This window comes from Vulpes lagopus, chromosome 3 (genome assembly GCF_018345385.1).
Source record: "Vulpes lagopus strain Blue_001 chromosome 3, ASM1834538v1, whole genome shotgun sequence".
NCBI classification, from domain to species: Eukaryota; Metazoa; Chordata; class Mammalia; order Carnivora; family Canidae; genus Vulpes; species Vulpes lagopus.
In genome coordinates, this window is record NC_054826.1 from 3415760 (window position 1) to 3434435 (window position 18676).

The window sequence follows — 18676 nt, forward strand, 5'->3', positions numbered from 1 at the left end:
AAATTCCAATCTATCTGAAATACATAAATATGGTAATTTTTGGAGAATAGGACCATTATACTTGTTTTAAGACTAATAGCGGTAACAGTGAAATGTTATCTAAACATTTTAGGGGAAAAAATCCAAGAAATTTGAAGAAACTTGGTTTATTTGGGAAAATATCAAAGTAATTAAACTTGTGTATTATGTTTAGTTAGCAGTTGCTACACTGTTGAAGATTTTATGAAATTCTCTCATGATAATATGTTTTATTCAAAATGTATGTAACTATATTATTTGTAAGCTAACAGAATTAGAAAATTAGATAGTGTCTGCAAGCCTTTACATAACAGAGCACTTTGCAGTTGGCAAAGCATTTTTACAGATGTTTCTTGATCCTCACACAACCCTATGAGATGGGCGGGAAGTCTCACCATCTCTATTTTGTGATTTGGGGCCCGGAAGCTCAGAGAGTTTCAGGCACATTTCCGAGGATACTAAATGTGAATCTCTATTTTCTTTTTTCTGTTTTTGTTTTTGGCTTCTGTTTTATACATTTTCCTACAGATCCCAAACAGATAAGGGCCAAGCAGTCAGTGAGATAGGGACCACCTGAACCTGGGTAAGGACTAAAGGTAAAACAATCCAAAGTCTACAAGATTTATGTAAACTGGAGTCTAATCTTCTCAGATGATGTTGTTCTCACGTGAGGTACATACTTTCGAAGACTACTTGTATTTTATAAACAAGCAAGTTAGACCGAGGTATAAACCAACCAGCAAAACCTCCGAAAACTCATCTTAGGTCCTGGGATGATGAAAACTGCTGATGTCCATGGACCACCATGAATGGAATGGAACAGATCATTGAGTAGTCCCACATTTTATACAGTGTAAGGTTTGTGACTATTTTTTTTTAAAATTAAATCTTTCCCTGACATATCTGATTATCTGAGTATATCTTACTTAAACCATTCATTCTATCCATTAAAAAAGGGTTGGGGCTGGAGCGGGGGGAGGTTTCTTTTGTTAAAATAAAGGAGGGCAGGCAGGACAGAGATGGTAGTCTCCGTGCTTCAGAGCAGTGCACACGTGGTGCACAGAAATTGCATACATTATAGTGCAAGCAGCAAATCCCCATGCTCCATCAGTTTTGTATGGAGAAAAGAAGTGGGGAGGGCAAAGGAAAATGATACGTACAAGTCCATGATGACCTGACCCGGTATCCTGGAGATACCCCATGTCATTTGAACACAAGACAACGCTAATAAGATCTGTCACGATAACAGACTGTGGGTCTTAAGGGTCCACACCAAGAAGTGGAAAAAAGAGGTCCCAATCACCCGCACAAGTTTCCTGTCGCAGTGTACTGCCCCTAGTCGTAAGCAATTTCGAATCTTTCGGTTTGGCTTTGCTTTGGAAAAGAAATCACAAACTATTGAAACACGTATCATCGTTTGGCTTAATTCAGGTATTCTTAATTGAACAGTACCACAGACTTTATTGAGCAACTGAAAATATACACAAGGAACAATAGCTTTTTCTCTGTATTTTTCTTTTTCTTTTTTTTTTTTTTAATTTGACTGTCTTCCCATTAAATCACCCAGTTTCCATCATGAAAAGGGCACTTGTTTCCACAGTAGCTGTGTACAGCTTGCTCAGTTCCAAGCACTGTGTGTCCACGCTCCTTCCTTGCCATTGCTGAGGTTTCCAGAGCTCCACTTGCTCAGGAAGCCAATTCTAGAAGGTCGCATGAACTAACCCCCTAAGTTGTTCTTTCGGATTCTATTTCTCCATAGAGTTCAGCTAACTTTTTAAATTCAGGTCCCCAGTCTCCAAGGTAGTGATAATCCTGGTCTGATTGCGTGGTGGCCGAGTCCAGCGAGCTGATGGACCCGGCCTCAGATCTCTGGCCCTCATAGGCATAAGTCTGAAGAGAGTCATAAGGGGGGACGCTGGGGTCCAGGTCAGCTTCCACCAGTTTCTGCTTAATAAATTCCTGGACATCTATACTTTCCAGGGTGGACAGTGTCTGGTGTCTGGGGGTGAGTTTCACCTCGGGTCTGATATCTCTCCTATACTTGAGCTCCTCAGCTGCAGACGGATTCCTCAAGGCCGTGATGTCGAAGGCCTCGGTGTCCTCCTCGCCACCCCCCTCGTCATCGTAGGTGACCACATTCTCCCGCACATCCTCTTCAGAAATGATCAGGGGCTCTTTTTTGCTGCGTCTCAGGGTGATAAAAAGCACGACAATCGCTGAAGGGAAATGGAAAGAGGATGGAGAGTTAGAAACAAGGAAGGAGGTTCTTGGAGACTTGACATCAGCCGCTAGGTTCCACTGGGCCTCACATCCTCACTCAAGCCTGAGCTCTGCACCCTCTGGATAACTGGAGGATTGTTATCTTTATTACTATTTTTAATCTCAAAGAATGTGAAAAAAGGGTGACCTCTACAAGGCCTTGGGAATCACTGATCTTCTCTAGAAAAACAGAATATTCTCATTGGTCAGGCTCATGCACTCAGGATTCCTGGCTCACCGAGGTCTGTCATCCAGTCCTCACACCAAAGGAAGCAATGATGGGACCTCAGTAGCCAATTTGGTCTGGAAGAATAATGGTGTGTTGTTCTCTGTGTGGATCCTAGATGGACACACTAGGGGGCGGGTATTTTAAGTTTCTGTGAAATAGGAAGGAGGAGCCCCTCCCTTAAACACTTGACTTTTGATGCTTTGTAGGAAAACAAAGCAGGAGTATTTTGCACGGTTGGTCTCTTGCGCCCATTATCATTTAGAATAATATTAGCAGGCATTAATAATTGCATATAACTATCACGCTGCACAAGATGTTATTTTTTTTGTACCTATGTTCCATAGGAATTTTTTAGGCTACCAATTACATAAATTCCTGATTTAATCCTCACAACAATGTACAGGGTTTTCCCAAGGAAACTGAGGCTCAGAGGAGGTTAGATGAATAACTAAGATCCAAGTCTAAGATCACACAATTGGCAGATGGAAGACCTTAGACTGTCATCTCTGACTTCTCAAACCAGAGGTGACCTAGCTCCATTATCATATTCCATTTTGTTATTTAAAAAATGTGGAACAAGGAACTGAGTTGGGCATGTGGATTATTACCGGTAATGTCACAACCATTAGATGAAATGATGTTAATGGATCTTGGGCACTTTGGTTTGTCTGTTTCTCAGTATTTTCAAATCTTTCTATTTGATGATACTAAGCCATTACTAAATAGAAAGAATTACATCACTTCTACTTTGTGCTATTAGACCCAATATCCTTTACTTCAGCTCTACAGAATGTTCTTGGTCGGCTGATATTCCAGGTTTTATGACAGCAGTTCTCAGGTGCATTGCTATTTTAAACATTCTTTATAATATAATCAAAGAAGTACATTCAAATGGCATCTATATAAGGTGTGCATATAAAGTATACATATGTATAACATACATAAATATACATATATAGAAACAGATTTTTTTAAAGATTTTTTATTAATTTATTCATGAGAGACAGAGAGAGAGAGAGAGGGGCAGAGACACAGGCAGAGGGAGAAGCAGGCTCCAAGCAGGGAGCCCGACATGGGACTCGATCTCGGGTCTCCAGGATCATGCCCTGGGTGAAGGTGGCACTAAACCGCTGAGCCACCCGGGCTGCCCTAGAAACAGATTTTATACAGATAGCATGTGGCATACTTATGCCCTATATACACACAGATATATACCTATAGACATGTATGTTTACCTGAATTTCATATTTCTATATTGTATCTTATCTATTTATTTCTGTATACTGTATTTTGTCTGGCAACCTTACTGATAATATACTTACTGATAAAATGTCTTACTTTGGCCAATAAATCAAGTCATTTTTCATGTTAAAATGGCTGGTTGTTGATCTCAAGGGAATTTCTGTGCATGACTAATAGGGAGAATGTGTTCAATACTATTAGAATAAGGAGGTGATTTGCGTCCTTCACCAATATCAGTGCTATATTTGTCTAATGAAATATAGGGGATAAAGCTGGGTTTTACTATTAAGATAGCTTATATTTGCTTATTTTTCCAAATTAAAAAAAAATCCTGATGTATTTCAATTCAAAATATAGATACTAATAAAGCTTAAACCTTGAGGTTTTACATCTCTCTCTTGCCTAGGCATAGAGAGTCATTTGCTAGTGACCAATGATTTCTAGATTTATTCTATATCTATTTAATATAAGAATCAACATATAATTAACCATATAATCTGAGAAACTTTTAAGAGTGAAAGGGGATTTTATTTACAATTACTGCAGAATATCAGGGCAAATATGAACATATGGTCCCTCTAGTCAAAGGTAATTAAAAAAAAAAACTCAGAAGAATGTGGTAACACAGATAATAAGGTGCGTTTCCAGTGAATTACTTTACATTCATGTTTGTTCAATAGATGTTTCTGGAGCAGATGGCACACGGTAGATACTCGGTAAACAATTCTTATGCATTATAACAAAAGAATAATCTCTGTAAAAGCGAGGATGTGGCATAGCCACACTAGGAAAATAATATTTAAATATAGTTTTAAATTAAAAAAAATATATAGTTTTAAGTCAGCTTATGGTCATTAATAGTACCAAACGTCTAATTTTGCTTGATAACATTTTTAATGTTTGAAAACCAAGCTAAATGTTTGCCAAAAAAATCCCCAAATCAAATATATTTTAGAGAATGAAGATAATTACACACATAGATTTTAGAATTAAATTTTTTTAAAAAAATAGCAGCCAAATGAATATATTCAAATGACTCCCCTTCCCCCACCCCAGTCTACCAACCCATACACGTGAAACAAGGTACGTGTTCTTAAAGTGGGTCACCTGGGAAGAGGTAATTTGACAGAGTAGTGGCATTGCAAAGTAAATGAGATATGGTGCTTATCCCTTTGTTCAAAATTATACAAGATTTTCAGTATTTTGAAATTTTATATAATCTGGATTCAAATATTAAACTGTAACAATTGGGGAGGATTTTATTCTAATGACTATTTTATTCTTGGTTAGTATATTTCTCTCTCTTCTCTTTGAGTTTGGTTAGGATTTTAAATCCATTTTATTCGTTTTATTTAAGAAACTTAAAATGAATTTATTGAGTGCTACCCATTTATTTTCTTCATGAAAGAATTCAAATTTGGGGAAACATTTTTATGTTTCCTTTTTCATATCATTCACTCATTCATTTATTCATTTATCCATCCACAATTCCAAAGCACTTGGAGCTCTAAGGGGTTTTGAGTTTTCAGAACTTGAACCGTCATATAGTTTGCATTCAAATACATCATATACTGACTCTCAACATATTTCCCCAAAATACTTTTCATAGCAGATATACTTTTATTGAAAAATATCACTTTATTCTTTTTTTATCACTTTATTCTTTTTAATATCACACAATCTTAGTTGGTACTAAGTTTGGCAGAAATGAGGTGGCCCCGTCAGGGAGATTACTTTTTTTTAGCTCCTGTAGTGCTTTTGTTTCTACCAGTTAATGGCACTTCTTGTTGAAATGTATTTTTTCAAACCAAAGGATGCCCCATCAGGTAGCTCAGCTGACAAACAGGTTGGTACTCATCTCCTCATCGATTCCACCTTTGCTCCTAGTCCTTCACTATCCTCACATCAAATCCACCCCAATCATCATTTATCAGGAATGATATGCAAGAGCAGGAGCAATCCAGGTGGTGGACCCATCCAAGTCACCTGTTTATATGTGATGTGTGGACTGAAGCACAGGGGACAGGTCTGAGTCAGAGCCTGACTCAATGGTTTATTGTGCTAAACATGATTGTTTCTTCTCTAGTTGATACTTTATTTATAGATTTGTAATTAGAAACAAGGGACTGTGCAAGTGGCCTGAGATCATATAGTTAATTAGCCGTAAAAGTAGGGCTGGGTTTATACAAGTCATTTCCACAAACAACTGATAATTAGAACATTTTTCAATATTAAAGTATTGCTTTCACAATTTCTTTAGCCGTTGGTTTTTAATGTTACTTCAGAATTATGAAAAGTTTCTAAAATAAAGTTTTGCTACCTCTGGTGTTATTTTCCTTGAAAATTATGAGCTTGCACATTAATATACTATCTTAAAAATCACATATGACAGGATCCCTGGGTGGCGCAGCAGTTTGGCGCCTGCCTTTGGCCCAGGGTGCAATCCTGGAGACCCGGGATCGAATCCCATGTCGGGCTCCCGGTGCATGGAGCCTGCTTCTCCCTCTGCCTGTGTGTGTCTCTGCCTCTCTCTCTCTCTGTGTTTGACTATCATAAATAAGTAAAAAAAAAAAAAATTAAAAAAAAAAACCACACATGACTATATTCTGAATCTGCCGGTTAGGTATAACAATAAATTCTGAATAACAATAAAACAATAAAAATTCTTAAAATGACACAATAAATAAAAATTACATTATAAAGAATGATTGTTTAAACCCAAACTTATGGAATGATTCTGCAGCCTTTGGATAAATCTGTAAAAACGTATTTGAATTTCAATAAAAATTGAAGGAGTAAACATATTAAATAGCACCTTTGCTTCATTATCTAAGGGAGAGGATAAAATTTAGAGTGCTCCCTCATTTACCCTAAAGGAGAAATGACATTTTGATAAAATCAATTAAAGGGAAGTATTATTTCATGAAATAATAAAATGTGATTTGGCATGATATACCTTAAATGTACCTGTATCTTAACATTTTTCAATTGACTTTTTAAGCCTTTACCTTAATATACAATAATGGTTTTATGGTGATAGATGAAAACAAAAGCCAGAGATGAGTGACTCCTCCAAATAAACTATCTTTCAAAGTCAGGATTTTGGAAGAACTTATACAATGTCACAGGGATCTATTCTTTGCAGTTTAGGTTAGGAACCCTGGAGGGATCAATGTTTGTACTTGTTTTATTTAGCATTTTTGTTCCGTCTGTGAGTTTTTTGTTTTCATTTTCAAACACAAAAAGACATAATTCATAAATGTCTTAAGCAAATAACAGTTGTAAACAATCAGTATATCAATAAGTAAAATCTAGAGATTTTATTTAATTTTCCTGGTTTCCTTCACCTCACATGTACTGTATGACTCTACCACAGTGAAATACTTTCAGTGGTGGGGCACGGGACCTCCATGCTCCACTTTGCTAAATGTAAGTGGTACACTTATTTTTTTAAATTTTTTAAAAAGATCATTTATTTGAGAGAGAGAGAACCCATGAGTGGGGGGAGGGGCAGAGAGCGAGGGAGAAGCAGACTCCCAGCTGAGCAGGGAGCCGAAGGGGGAGCTCAGTCCCAGGATCCTGGGATCACGACCTGAGCTGAAGGTAGATGCTTAACCCCTGAGTGACCCGGCGACACTGGTACATTTAGACACACAATCTATTTAACCTCAGAGCACTTTGACACTGTTGAATGCTCTGTCCTCTTTGATGTACTTTTCTTCCTTTGACTTGATGACCTTATACTTTCCTCAACCCTCCTTCTTCTCTGATTTCCCCTTTGCTCTGTCCTGCTTGGCATCCTTCTTGACACCGTGACCAAGCTGAAACTCATCACACTTCAGCCTACTTTATGATCCCTCTCTTCATATTTCCCTGCTGTAGTGATCTCAACAAAGGGCACCACGGTGCCTCCAGCTCAGTGAGGATCAGGGCCCACATTCAGCAAGAGATGAAAAAAATCCTCTTTGAAATTGTGCTAACTCAAACAATACCTAACTTATCCACGATTTTTTTTTTCCAGCTGTTTTATTTTTAGCCCTTGGAAACTTGTTCTAAGAAAGAAACAGCACATCATCAACACTGGATATTTGTTCACTGACATGAAATTATCAATGTTGTAGCTTTCAAATGGAATCTCAGGGACTTCCTATAAACAGTGTGTTAAAATTTTGATGAAAAAGCTTTCATCCAGGGATCTGCATCATATTATCCAGGATCACTTTTATTTCCTTGAAGACATCTTGATATTATCTACTCTTCGTCACCTCTGCTCTAACTACGCTAGTACAAACTGTGCTGAGCAAGACAACTGAACTGCTGCCCTCCTTGCATGGCTTATGGGCTCTCTCCATCATGAGACTAGTTCTCTGCTTCATTTATAGTCATATTTTTTTCAAAATACAAATCTTATGATGGGACTTTCTTGCCTTAAGTATCTCTTTATATCCTAGATCAAGGCCCACCATCTACCATGTGCAATGAAGCCCCAAACTGTCTCACCGCTGCCTAAATAACCATCCCACTTCTGAGCCTCATTCTACCTTGCTCTCCACTCCTCTGTACCGGTGATTTGTCTGTCTGTTACCTCAGGAACAAAACAAGCAACATTTCTTGCAAAGTAGTTTTTCTCAACAAAGCATATAGCTTTTGTTTGTTTGTGTGCTTCGTTTGTCTCTTTCCCCCATGTGTGAAAAGTACTGAGAAATGAGCAAAAGAGAAGGATGCTAAGAGGAGGGAAGAGGGGAGGGGACATGCTAGAAAATAAATATGTACCTACTTTGATCAATGAAACAGAAAAGATTCCTTACATCTACTTCTCTTGTTAGAGAAAAATCTGGATTTGTGATCTTGTCGAAATAGTAGTTCTAAGAGTTTATAGTCATAGTTTCAAATGTGGTCATGATGAGACTTAGACTATGAAAATGCTAATAAATAATCGGAGAAAGTATCTTATTTCTTATTAAAATGAAATATAGTGCAAATCTCAAGTAAAACATTTTGTGAAACTCAATAAAATTTAACATGTCTAAGGCCAAAATTTAGATTTAGTACTTTAAAATTCAGCTAGCATTGATGATTAAATAATATTGTCAAGAGGAGAAATTTCTGCAAGAAATCAATTTTTATTTGGTGTTTAGATTTATTTTAGAATGATATCTCTCATGTTCTTTGAAATAAATGATAAGAGCCCCTTTAATATGGTATTTAGAATTTTGAATATCAATTCTTTCTGAAACAGAGCTTTTGCCAAAAGATTTCTCTCATAGCCATATCTTTCCTTCTGATGTTTCAACTCTTGCTCTCAGTTGAATCAAGTTATTTCTAGATAGCTGTGCTATTGAGAAAGCTACTTAAAAGGAAGTCTGTGCAGCTATGTTTTGTGGTCCAAATTTTGCATGCCTGATTTTTAAGCCAACACGACTTTCTTGCTCTCTCTCTTCCCATTGCACTGATGGCCCTCGGAGGGTGCATTCAGAATCACCATCATACGACATTAGGAGTGAGGACGACTTACCTAGGAGAATGACAACACACAGCAGAATAGCGATTAAGGCCCCTGTACTCAAGCCAGCCGAGGACAGGAACGCTTCTGCATGGCAGGTCCGCACACGCCCATCTCTCTCGCATGCACAAACCCTGACGGTGAGGGTGCTGCTGCTGCTGAGAGAGGGGATTCCACCATCAGAGATCATAATGGGGAGATAATACACATCCTGAATAGTTCGACTAAATCTCCTCCGCCTTGTCAGAATGCTGGCTGTGTTATCTATGACAGACATAAGCAAAACAAAATGTACTTAGTAAGGCCGCCATTCAAGATGCACATTTCCTTTAATGGATAAAATGGGTATGTGTGATTTTTTTTTAATTTCTAGTTTATGAAATGGACACAGGAACATGAAGGGGTGATCATTAAAGAGTGACGAACATATGTTCCGAAAATTGAGATACTGACTTGGAAAAATTAATTGAGCCCAAACTAGAAGAGAAGGGGGAGAGTGGAAAACAGAAGAGCGAAGAAGCAGTCAACACTTGGGACCTGGACGTAATCGTGAAAAGATTTAAAAGAATACAGATGGCTTCAAGCCAATGAATAGGTCCCAAACTTTATAGGGGTCCCCACCCCAAACCTGGTGCCTCAAGGTAAGCAATAGGAACAGACATCTGTATTATTAGCAAATTATTCAAGTGACGTTAATGTACAAAAAAGCTCAAGGGCCACTGGTAGAGATGACAAATTTATGGAGAAACCAGATCAACTGATAATTTTTTTCAGACTTCGTTGTGATTTGAAGTGTTCTTGTTATAGTAGGCACACCATGAAAAGTTAATGATGAAAAAAATAGTTAATTCTATTCTTTATGTACTTTTAAAATGCCGTATACTACATTAATTGCCTGCATGATCAATGTGTGGGCTACAGATTTCGATCCAACCACACAACCATATAAGGGCAAATACATTAAATTTCTATTTTTTTAGGAAAAATCATTTTTACTATAAATAATAATTAAAAAATAACCTGAGACCCAGAGTATAAGTTGCCCAAAGTCACAGAGCTAGTGAATAATATACAACCTCAATCCATTCTAAAACCCTGCTCAAAACTACAGTGTCGTGCGGCCTTTTTACCTATTCATCTCCAATTATACTAATGTTTTCAAGTACACACAGTATATGGTTATCTTAGCATCATTATTCCTCATTCCCAGCAAGTATATTGGTCAAAAGACCCTGCTGGTTCACACTTAGATGTGCTATGCAGATTCCCTGCATGGAATAACTAGTTGCCCTCGCTATAGATTATCACCTGGCCCTGTGTTGCATCTTTCTGGAGCAGCACATCATCAATGACTCATTGCTCCAAGGTTATAAAGGTGGAGCCATTTCTCCTGAATGTAGACACAGTGAATGGGAGGTTTAATTCCAGAGCTTTACTACTGGGTCAGCCGTGAGGCATGACATTTGCATAACAGCTCAATTTCTCACTGCTCAACCTTCTTCCTCCCACTGCCCCGCAGGTGTTGGTCCCAAGCACACTCTTCAGTAAACAACCTGCCCTCTAAACTCCAGTTCAGAGTCTGCTTCCAGAGCTTAACCTGCACCTACACCTATGAGTTAATTACTTTTCACTAAAAAGTGATTCATCAAACAATTACATTTAGGAATTCTTTTACCACATCAATATTTTTCTTCTGAAAATTGGAATTCTATTACATATGAGTATGTTTAAGATACCCATGATACAATACTCTACAGCTATGCTTTCTTGATTTTACATTGCCAAATTAATGCAACAGAAAGGTAATAAAATTTTCAAATAGTCAATGTAATAAGGTAATAAAACACATGGATTGCATATATGTATTTATAATCATATGCACACATACACATAGGTTTATATAGGTCCTCCTATACATATAATTGAAGGGTTGTTACAGAGCATAAATAACCTAAAGAGAGATTACAAAAGGTTTTCTTACCTGGTAGAAAAGAAAAAAAAAATGTATCAATTGTCTATTCTTTTTTTTTTTAATTCTCTATTCTGAAGAAAGTTGAGAATAGAGAAAGAAAAAGAGCAGAAATTCCATTATGTGTTTGTAAACCTACAACAGTCACAAGCACTCTCCCAGAAACCTGCACTTTGAGGAAGTACATCTCTTGGCTCTAAGTTGTCACATCATGATTAATGTAAACTTGCCTACATGCTCAACTCTCTAGTCTCAGGAAAAGGTATGACCTAAGTGTTCACAGGCCAAACACGTTTGAGAATCTCACTGCTGGGCTTTGAAGAAGAGACATAAGACACTTGTCCTTGATTTTGATAAATGTGATTAATAATTTGTAGAGTGACATAACATGCAATGGTAGGTGTGGACTCCCTTTTGTGGTTCTGACCTCATGTACACTTTGCATTCTTAATGTGGAGGCATACTCTCTTTCAGAATTATTATTGGAAATGCAATCAGAAACATAATCAGAAACAAGGAGAAAGCCAGAAAATGTTTCTAGTACACCGTAAGTTCTTAAATAGGAAGCTCTCAGACACAGAAACATAAAAATATTCTTTCTTTTTCTTTCCAGTTGAAGTTTTGACTTTTGAAAAGAAGATTCAAAAAGTAAAGAGCTTCCTACCTAGAAAGATTTAGCAGAGCAGAATAATGAGTTCCTGAAAAGGGATATTGTGTACCTAACCGGAACTGCAAAAAATGTACTTGACTGAATGCTCACTGAACTTGAACAAGAAAACTTTGAATTAAAATGAAAGAGGCAAGAAGATATATTTATATACATACATATACATATATATGTGTATGTCTGCACATACAAATTTACTTATAAAAGAGAACAGAATTTGTCTTGTTGAAACTACAAAATTGGGTGTCAAGAGAAACAACAAATCTCTAAACTTGAAGTATAATTAAAAAAGTATAAACCAAGTATTATAAAAAAATCTTGACTTCCAAGTGGATAAAAAATTAATATGAGCTGAATAAAGGGCAGCTGTTGTAGGATGGAATATCTGTGAATGAAAAGTGCTAAATCACCAACACCAAATAAAGGATAGTCTCTAATAATGTGTACTCAGGTTTGGTTCTTAATTCCAATTCTCAATAGTTTGGATGGAGACAGAAACTCATAGAACTCTTGGAAGCCAAGCAAGTATATTTTGTTAGGATTCAAAAAGATATTGAGCGGTTAGCACAAAGACCTTAAACTAAAATGATGTGAAGCACAGATGCATATGGGATGATAAAAATATCATCTAAGAGAGATCTTGAGTAACAGCGATTATTTTGCAATAAGTATCTCTGAATGCAGGAATAAGGTCATATGTAGGTAAAAATAAAACAAAACAAAACAACAACAGCAACAACAACAAAATGTAAAAGAGTCTTGGAATCATTCAATAGAGGTATGGAGTGTCTATGAACCTCTTTATTGAGAAGACTGCACTTGAATACTGTGCATACTTTTGGGTCTAGTACCTTGAAAGTGCTATTTTACCCCAATGGGGTGTTTTAGAAGACTTAGGGGTGAGAAAAACTTTAGAAAAATATGTCACATGAATAGTCTTTGAAGCAACAGTGTGAAAATTCTACATGTCCCATATGGATTCAGGGAACCAAAGGGTCTCAGAAAATGGCCAGAAAAATTGGGAAACCCTCTTAGTAATTCTTAACTTTCTGAATATAATCAATATAATCAATATATTCGTAATATTTCCAGCAACCATGTCTTCAGCATAATTTGGAAATAGCCTTGAATATAGTTTAATCTTTCAAAACAGATGGCAAAGTGTTCTTTTTCTTTTTCTTAAAAGGTATGAGCACATACAGGAGGAGGTAAGGAGACTGCTGTGCAGATATGTAAGTTCTGACTCATGTGGACACGTTTAAAATAGTGAAAGAAGTGAGATTTGGAGTCCTTTGAAAAGCAATTATAATATGAATAAATTCATTTTGGAGCTGTGAAAACTCTAAGGATTTATAGCTGATTAATAATTCATAAAACTATTTACAGTAAAAGATATTGTTGAAGAGATAGGTGCACTTGTGACCTCCACGCTTCTACAGGGACAGAAGGCTATAGAATATGATAGTCCAATGAGAGTTGCACACTAGTTATGAAACTACAGTACGTGTCTTATTATTTTAATATTTTCTAAAACAAATATATTTTCTAATGCATTATTTATTTATTTAGAGAGACAGCCCAGAAAGGGGCAGAGGGAGGGGGACTCTGCATTGCTTTTGGGGCCTGATCCAGGGCTTGAGATCATGACCTGAGCCAAAATTGAGAGTCACACTTAATCGACTGAACCCCACAGGTGTACTCTTTAAAAAAAAATATGTGGTGTACTCTTTTTTGCTTAATATTTTGAGAGACCTTGAAAGATTCTAATCTCTGTGCTACTTGTATCCTTGTATACAATTTAGGTTAAAATAAGGGATGCTTTTAAAATACTCCCTGGGGCAGAAACAAATCCTATATTAAAGTCCAAAATTGCCTGTACCTTGGTAAACATTAAAACTGTGTTTTTCAAAACTCCTAAATCATTAGACACCTAAACACTCCCTGACATTTCATAGGGTTCTTTGTTTGATGATGTAGGTATAAAGATATGCTTTATCTCCAGCATGGCCAACAGACTATTAAAATAATATTTCCAAATCCATCACAACACCACAAGTATTTGAGATCCCCAGATGAGGATTTCTAATTGAACTAAACTTTTTTTTTTTTTTAATTTTTCTGAAGAGAAAGCCTGGAAAGAGAAACTTAATTTCACCAGACAGATAAATATGCATGGGTTCATATTGTTTTCATTTATTTTCTGCTCTTCCAGCAGCAATAAGATCTACTCATAATTTAACTATTATTGGAGCCCATGCATGAAACAATGCTCTTTTGCTCCCCTGTAAAGCTCCTCTCACATAATAGGCACCTGATAAATAATGATTTGAACTATGCTCAGCAGGAACTTGTCTTCTGTTACACTTTTTCTTATTATGTTGACATGTATTAAAATATTAAAGTGAAAATGAACCTTTATAACCTGTAACACCTGAGCGGCATTATCTCCTCATGCTCTCTACTAACCGTTCATTCCTTCTCTCTTGCTTCTTGACTTCCCCTTCTTTTATCTTCGAAATGTCCTAATATCAATTTTCAGACTCTGATTCTGTTTATTTAAGTTTATAAACAGCCTCCTGGCCTCGCTTGCATTTCTGCCAAATTACAAATGAATGATCCAACATGTCATTATGTTCTGAGTTTGCACCCTGGAATGTCATCCCTTTGACCATCTGCCACACTCCATCTTGATAATCTTTAAATCCCAGATAAACACAACCAACCAATGTTTAAGGTTTCTGCTTTCAGATTCATTAAAAAAAAAGCTAAATAGACATATATATGTGTAAAATAGTTATAACCACCTCAATTGGCTCCACCAAATATGTAGAGAAACTTAGACTGTGCTCTCAAAGGAGATGAGTAATCAATCTATTAATATCCATTCTTTATCAGATGCCAGGCAGTAGCTATTCTGAATTTCTTTTGCCATTTTCTTTTGAGTCCTCATCTTCCACTCACAGTAGGAAAGCATCTTTCCCAAAAAGAAGCTACCATCTATTATCAACATTTTGAAAGCACGTTTGAAACTGCTCAATTCCTCTTTGCCATTAATTATGTCTCTCTGAATATACAAGACTATGTATCAGAGACTTAAAAATGAATATAAATACATCTCAGGCAAAAATATGAATCTTGAAGAATATCAGCAAATCTGCTCATGAATAACACATATGAATTTGCATAAGTGCTAATAACAGCGGAGGTGATAAAAAAAAAAAAGGAGCTTTCAAAATAGAAATCCAACCTAAAATTCAAAATAATAATGTAGAGGTAGGGATAAGAGTAAATTTACAATTTTTTTTAAATACTGTGTGACCTATAAGAGAAACCCTCTATCCATTATTTATCACATGCCTTTTACAAATAATACCATTTTTAGTAGGGAATGGATGACTCAAAGTAGAAGATATATTTGGAATCACTAAATTTATAGATGCTGAAGGAAATTGTAAGGATAAATCCTTGACTTTAAAAAGTGAACACCTAATCCTATTTATGAAGTTGCTTAACATTTCCCATCTGAGGGCAGAGGGTGGAGTATGTGACTCCTATTGGAGTCATTACGTCCTTTGAAACATTAAGGCAGAGAATAATTCACATTTTCACAAACAGAAACCAAAGTAAAAACACATGGGGTTGGTACAATTAGTCATATTTTTATTCTTTCTGCTTTTATGTTTCTGCTTAGGGAATATGAGTGAGCTGACCTTTTGTTGTCACCGTGAGTAGGAGTACAGAAAAGGAAGAGGCCATGAGGTCCACAGATACATCAGGAAAAATATATAGGAGTAAAAAAGAAAAAAAAAATCAACAGAGATATGAAGAAAACAAAAGAATATTTTCTTATCTAGAGCAAAAGGGCCACTAAACCAAGTCACTACACTTGCAAGTCACACGTCCCCATTTTAGGGTCAAGATGGTAGGTGAAATATTTGCCTTCTCACTAGTCATGTTTTGAGTCTCGCTCTTCTCCTAAAGGGCAGTGTGAGTCTATCAGGTGTGACAGCCCACATGTTAGGAAGGAGGACAGAGATTTGACTGGGAGGGAAAAGAGATGCCAAGGAGAACCAAACAGCGAGTCTCAGCCTCACCAGACTGCAGGGAGTGACCGAGCAGGGCACAGCTGCTCCCACATCCAGGAAAGGATGTTGAGGAGTCACCTGATTTTTTGTTTGTTTCTTTTGCTTTGGTTTTTATTATATTTTAAAGATCTTATTTATTCATTCGAGACAGAGAGCATGTGGGTGCGAGGGGAGGCGGAGAGCGAGAGGGAGAAACTCGTGGTGCTCATGGGACTCAATCCCAGGACCCAGAGATCATGACCTGAGCCCAAGGCAGCTACTTAATTGACTGAGCCCCTTTGAGGGGTCATTTGTGACTATAGTCTCAGTTCAGACTGTGTGTGTGTGTTATTTTATTTAGGAATGGGAGAAACTGCTAAATGGTCTCTTGAAGCCCTGTGGATAAAAACAGAATTCTAAATGGTTATACTCTGTAGAGAAATTAAGCGCATTACCACACCAGCTGTGAGTTCTCATTTGAAGGACAAAAATAAACTCTGGGAATATTGACTACTACAAATCTGATAATGCCAAAGAACTACAAAATATACAGACAATCTCTAGTGGTTTCGAGATCATCAACTAAGTAACTGAATTTCACTACCAATGGATATGATACCTGAAAGAAAAGTCTCCCCAAAGACACCTTTTTAACGACTTTTAAACACACAGTCAAATTTAAAAATACTCCTTATCTTAAACTCACTGTAAACTTAGATGTCCTTTCACCAAACGCAAATAGCCACAAGGAAAAACAGTATTTTCCAGCATTGCCTTTTAAGTATTTTGCTAAAAATCATAAAACCACTTACAAATAATATGACCTTCATTTTTAGAAGCATGAATGAATATTACAAAGAAATAGTATGAGGTAGTAAATTAAATATATAAATATATTATATTTATAAATATAATAAAGAAAAAACAAAATCTTCAATAAGCTGCAACAAGGTGAATAGGATAGTCTACAGATTCTTTTGTTTAACTGATTAAAATGATAATTTTCAGTGAAGTTCCTGCATTTAAAAATGTGGTATTCGGACACATTCATTTTTAAAGAACGGGATTATCTGCAAAAGTGGGAAATGCATATATTTTTTTAAATTTATTTTTTATTGGTGTTCAATTTGCCAACATATAGAATAACATAATGAGATGTGTATCTAAAGAAGAAATCTGAGAGACAGACACGAGTAGATGTTTGAAAGCAAATTATCGACAACATTATAAGGATTTTCAAATTTGAAAGGCATATTAAGTGTGATTTAGAGCCCTGCAAACAAACAGAAATACAAGTATACAGATAGTTATAAATGATCTCTTCCCCTAGTAAAATCTGCAAGATTTACAAATGCACTTGACAATTAGAATTAAGCCTAGGAATTAGGCTGGCAAATCTCTGTGCATCAGATAAAACCTAGTCCCTCAAGAGGCAGCATAAAGACCATGAAGCAGAACAGATTTACCTGGAAGGCTAATGATAATTTTATATTGGGGGATTAGATTACACTTTTATATTACAAAATGAATGAAAAAAGTTATTGTGTGCACAGAACCCTGGTGTACGCTTGTACTCAAGGACTTTGTGACATTATGGCTACAGCTCATTTGCTATTGATACAGGTAACCAAAATATCTATATCGGTTAAGAAGTTAGAATTAAATGATGGAGTTTGTGAGGCTAAAATTAAGTTTATCTACTACAGTTTAAAGATTAGGTTGGCTGGGGGCAACCCGGTGGCTCAGTTGGTGAAGTGTCCCACTCTTGATTTTGGGTCAGATCATGATCCCAGTCCTGAGATCGAGACCCGTGTCAGGCTCTGCCCTTGGCGGGGAGTCTACTCGAGAGTCTCTCTCTCTTTCTCCCCTTCTACTCCTCCTCCCCACCACGCTCTCTCTCTAAAATAAATACATAAATTTTTGTAAAAGATTAGGTGGTCAGAGGAAAAAAATTCATTTTCGTCAGGAAGTAGTTCATCCCTTTTCCCCTTGCTTGAGAGTGATATAATTTTTAAATGTTGTGACTTACAATTATCTTCTGAACTCGTTTTAATTTTAAATAAATCTTATCGATATGCTAATGATAAGTAAGGTCAACAAACAATATATATTTCACCGTCTATGTTGTAAAAAGAAAAAAAATAGACATCCTTCACTTGGTTATTTTCCAAATCAAAGTATTTAATAGGTAAGGGCCATGATTTTCAAGATGAATATTGAGGATTTTGGTTGAGTCCAAAATTTTCTATCCACCACAATTTGGTACTAGAACAACTAAATGATTAATGTCAGAATATATATATATATATTTAAACAGAATATAGCACAGTGTTTAATACTTAGTATGTTCTCAGTAGTGAATACAACGTGCCTGTGTCTCTGCTTTGCCCTTTTTCCCTGGTTAGACTCTTCGGACGTCGTCATCTATGCTGTCTCAGTCCCCCATCGGATTGGAACACATTCTCAGATCCACTCTACCCAGCGGGACGGATTCCATCCTTCAAAGTCAAATCATGTCCCACTTCTTTTAACAACATGACTTTTAGTGATGTCTTTAAAGTTAACTCAGGTGTCGCTGCCTTCAGGTGCAGGTTACATTTCCTAATACCTTTGTTTCCCCAACTAGATGGCAAGTCCCCTGAGAGCAGGAGCTTTGTGTTTTAACTGCTAACATTCTGGACAGCTTAGATCTCTCACTGCCTGACACCCCCCGGACAATGTGTGC

At 36.6% G+C, this 18676-nt stretch overlaps 1 protein-coding gene across 2 annotated transcripts in view; it reads right to left on the reverse strand.

The window, feature by feature from the left end:
• Positions 1-251: 251 nt before the first annotated feature.
• The window catches only part of CDH18 (cadherin 18), a 947353-nt gene continuing 928928 nt past the window's right edge, over positions 252-18676 (reverse strand). For both annotated transcript variants that reach the window (XM_041746928.1, XM_041746929.1), the window contains 2 exons: positions 9264-9515; positions 252-2234 (listed from right to left, as the gene is read on the reverse strand). In XM_041746928.1, coding sequence (XP_041602862.1) covers positions 1744-2234; positions 9264-9515 — 743 coding nt within the window. In that variant the 3' untranslated portion in view covers positions 252-1743. The remainder of the gene's footprint in view (positions 2235-9263; positions 9516-18676) is intronic.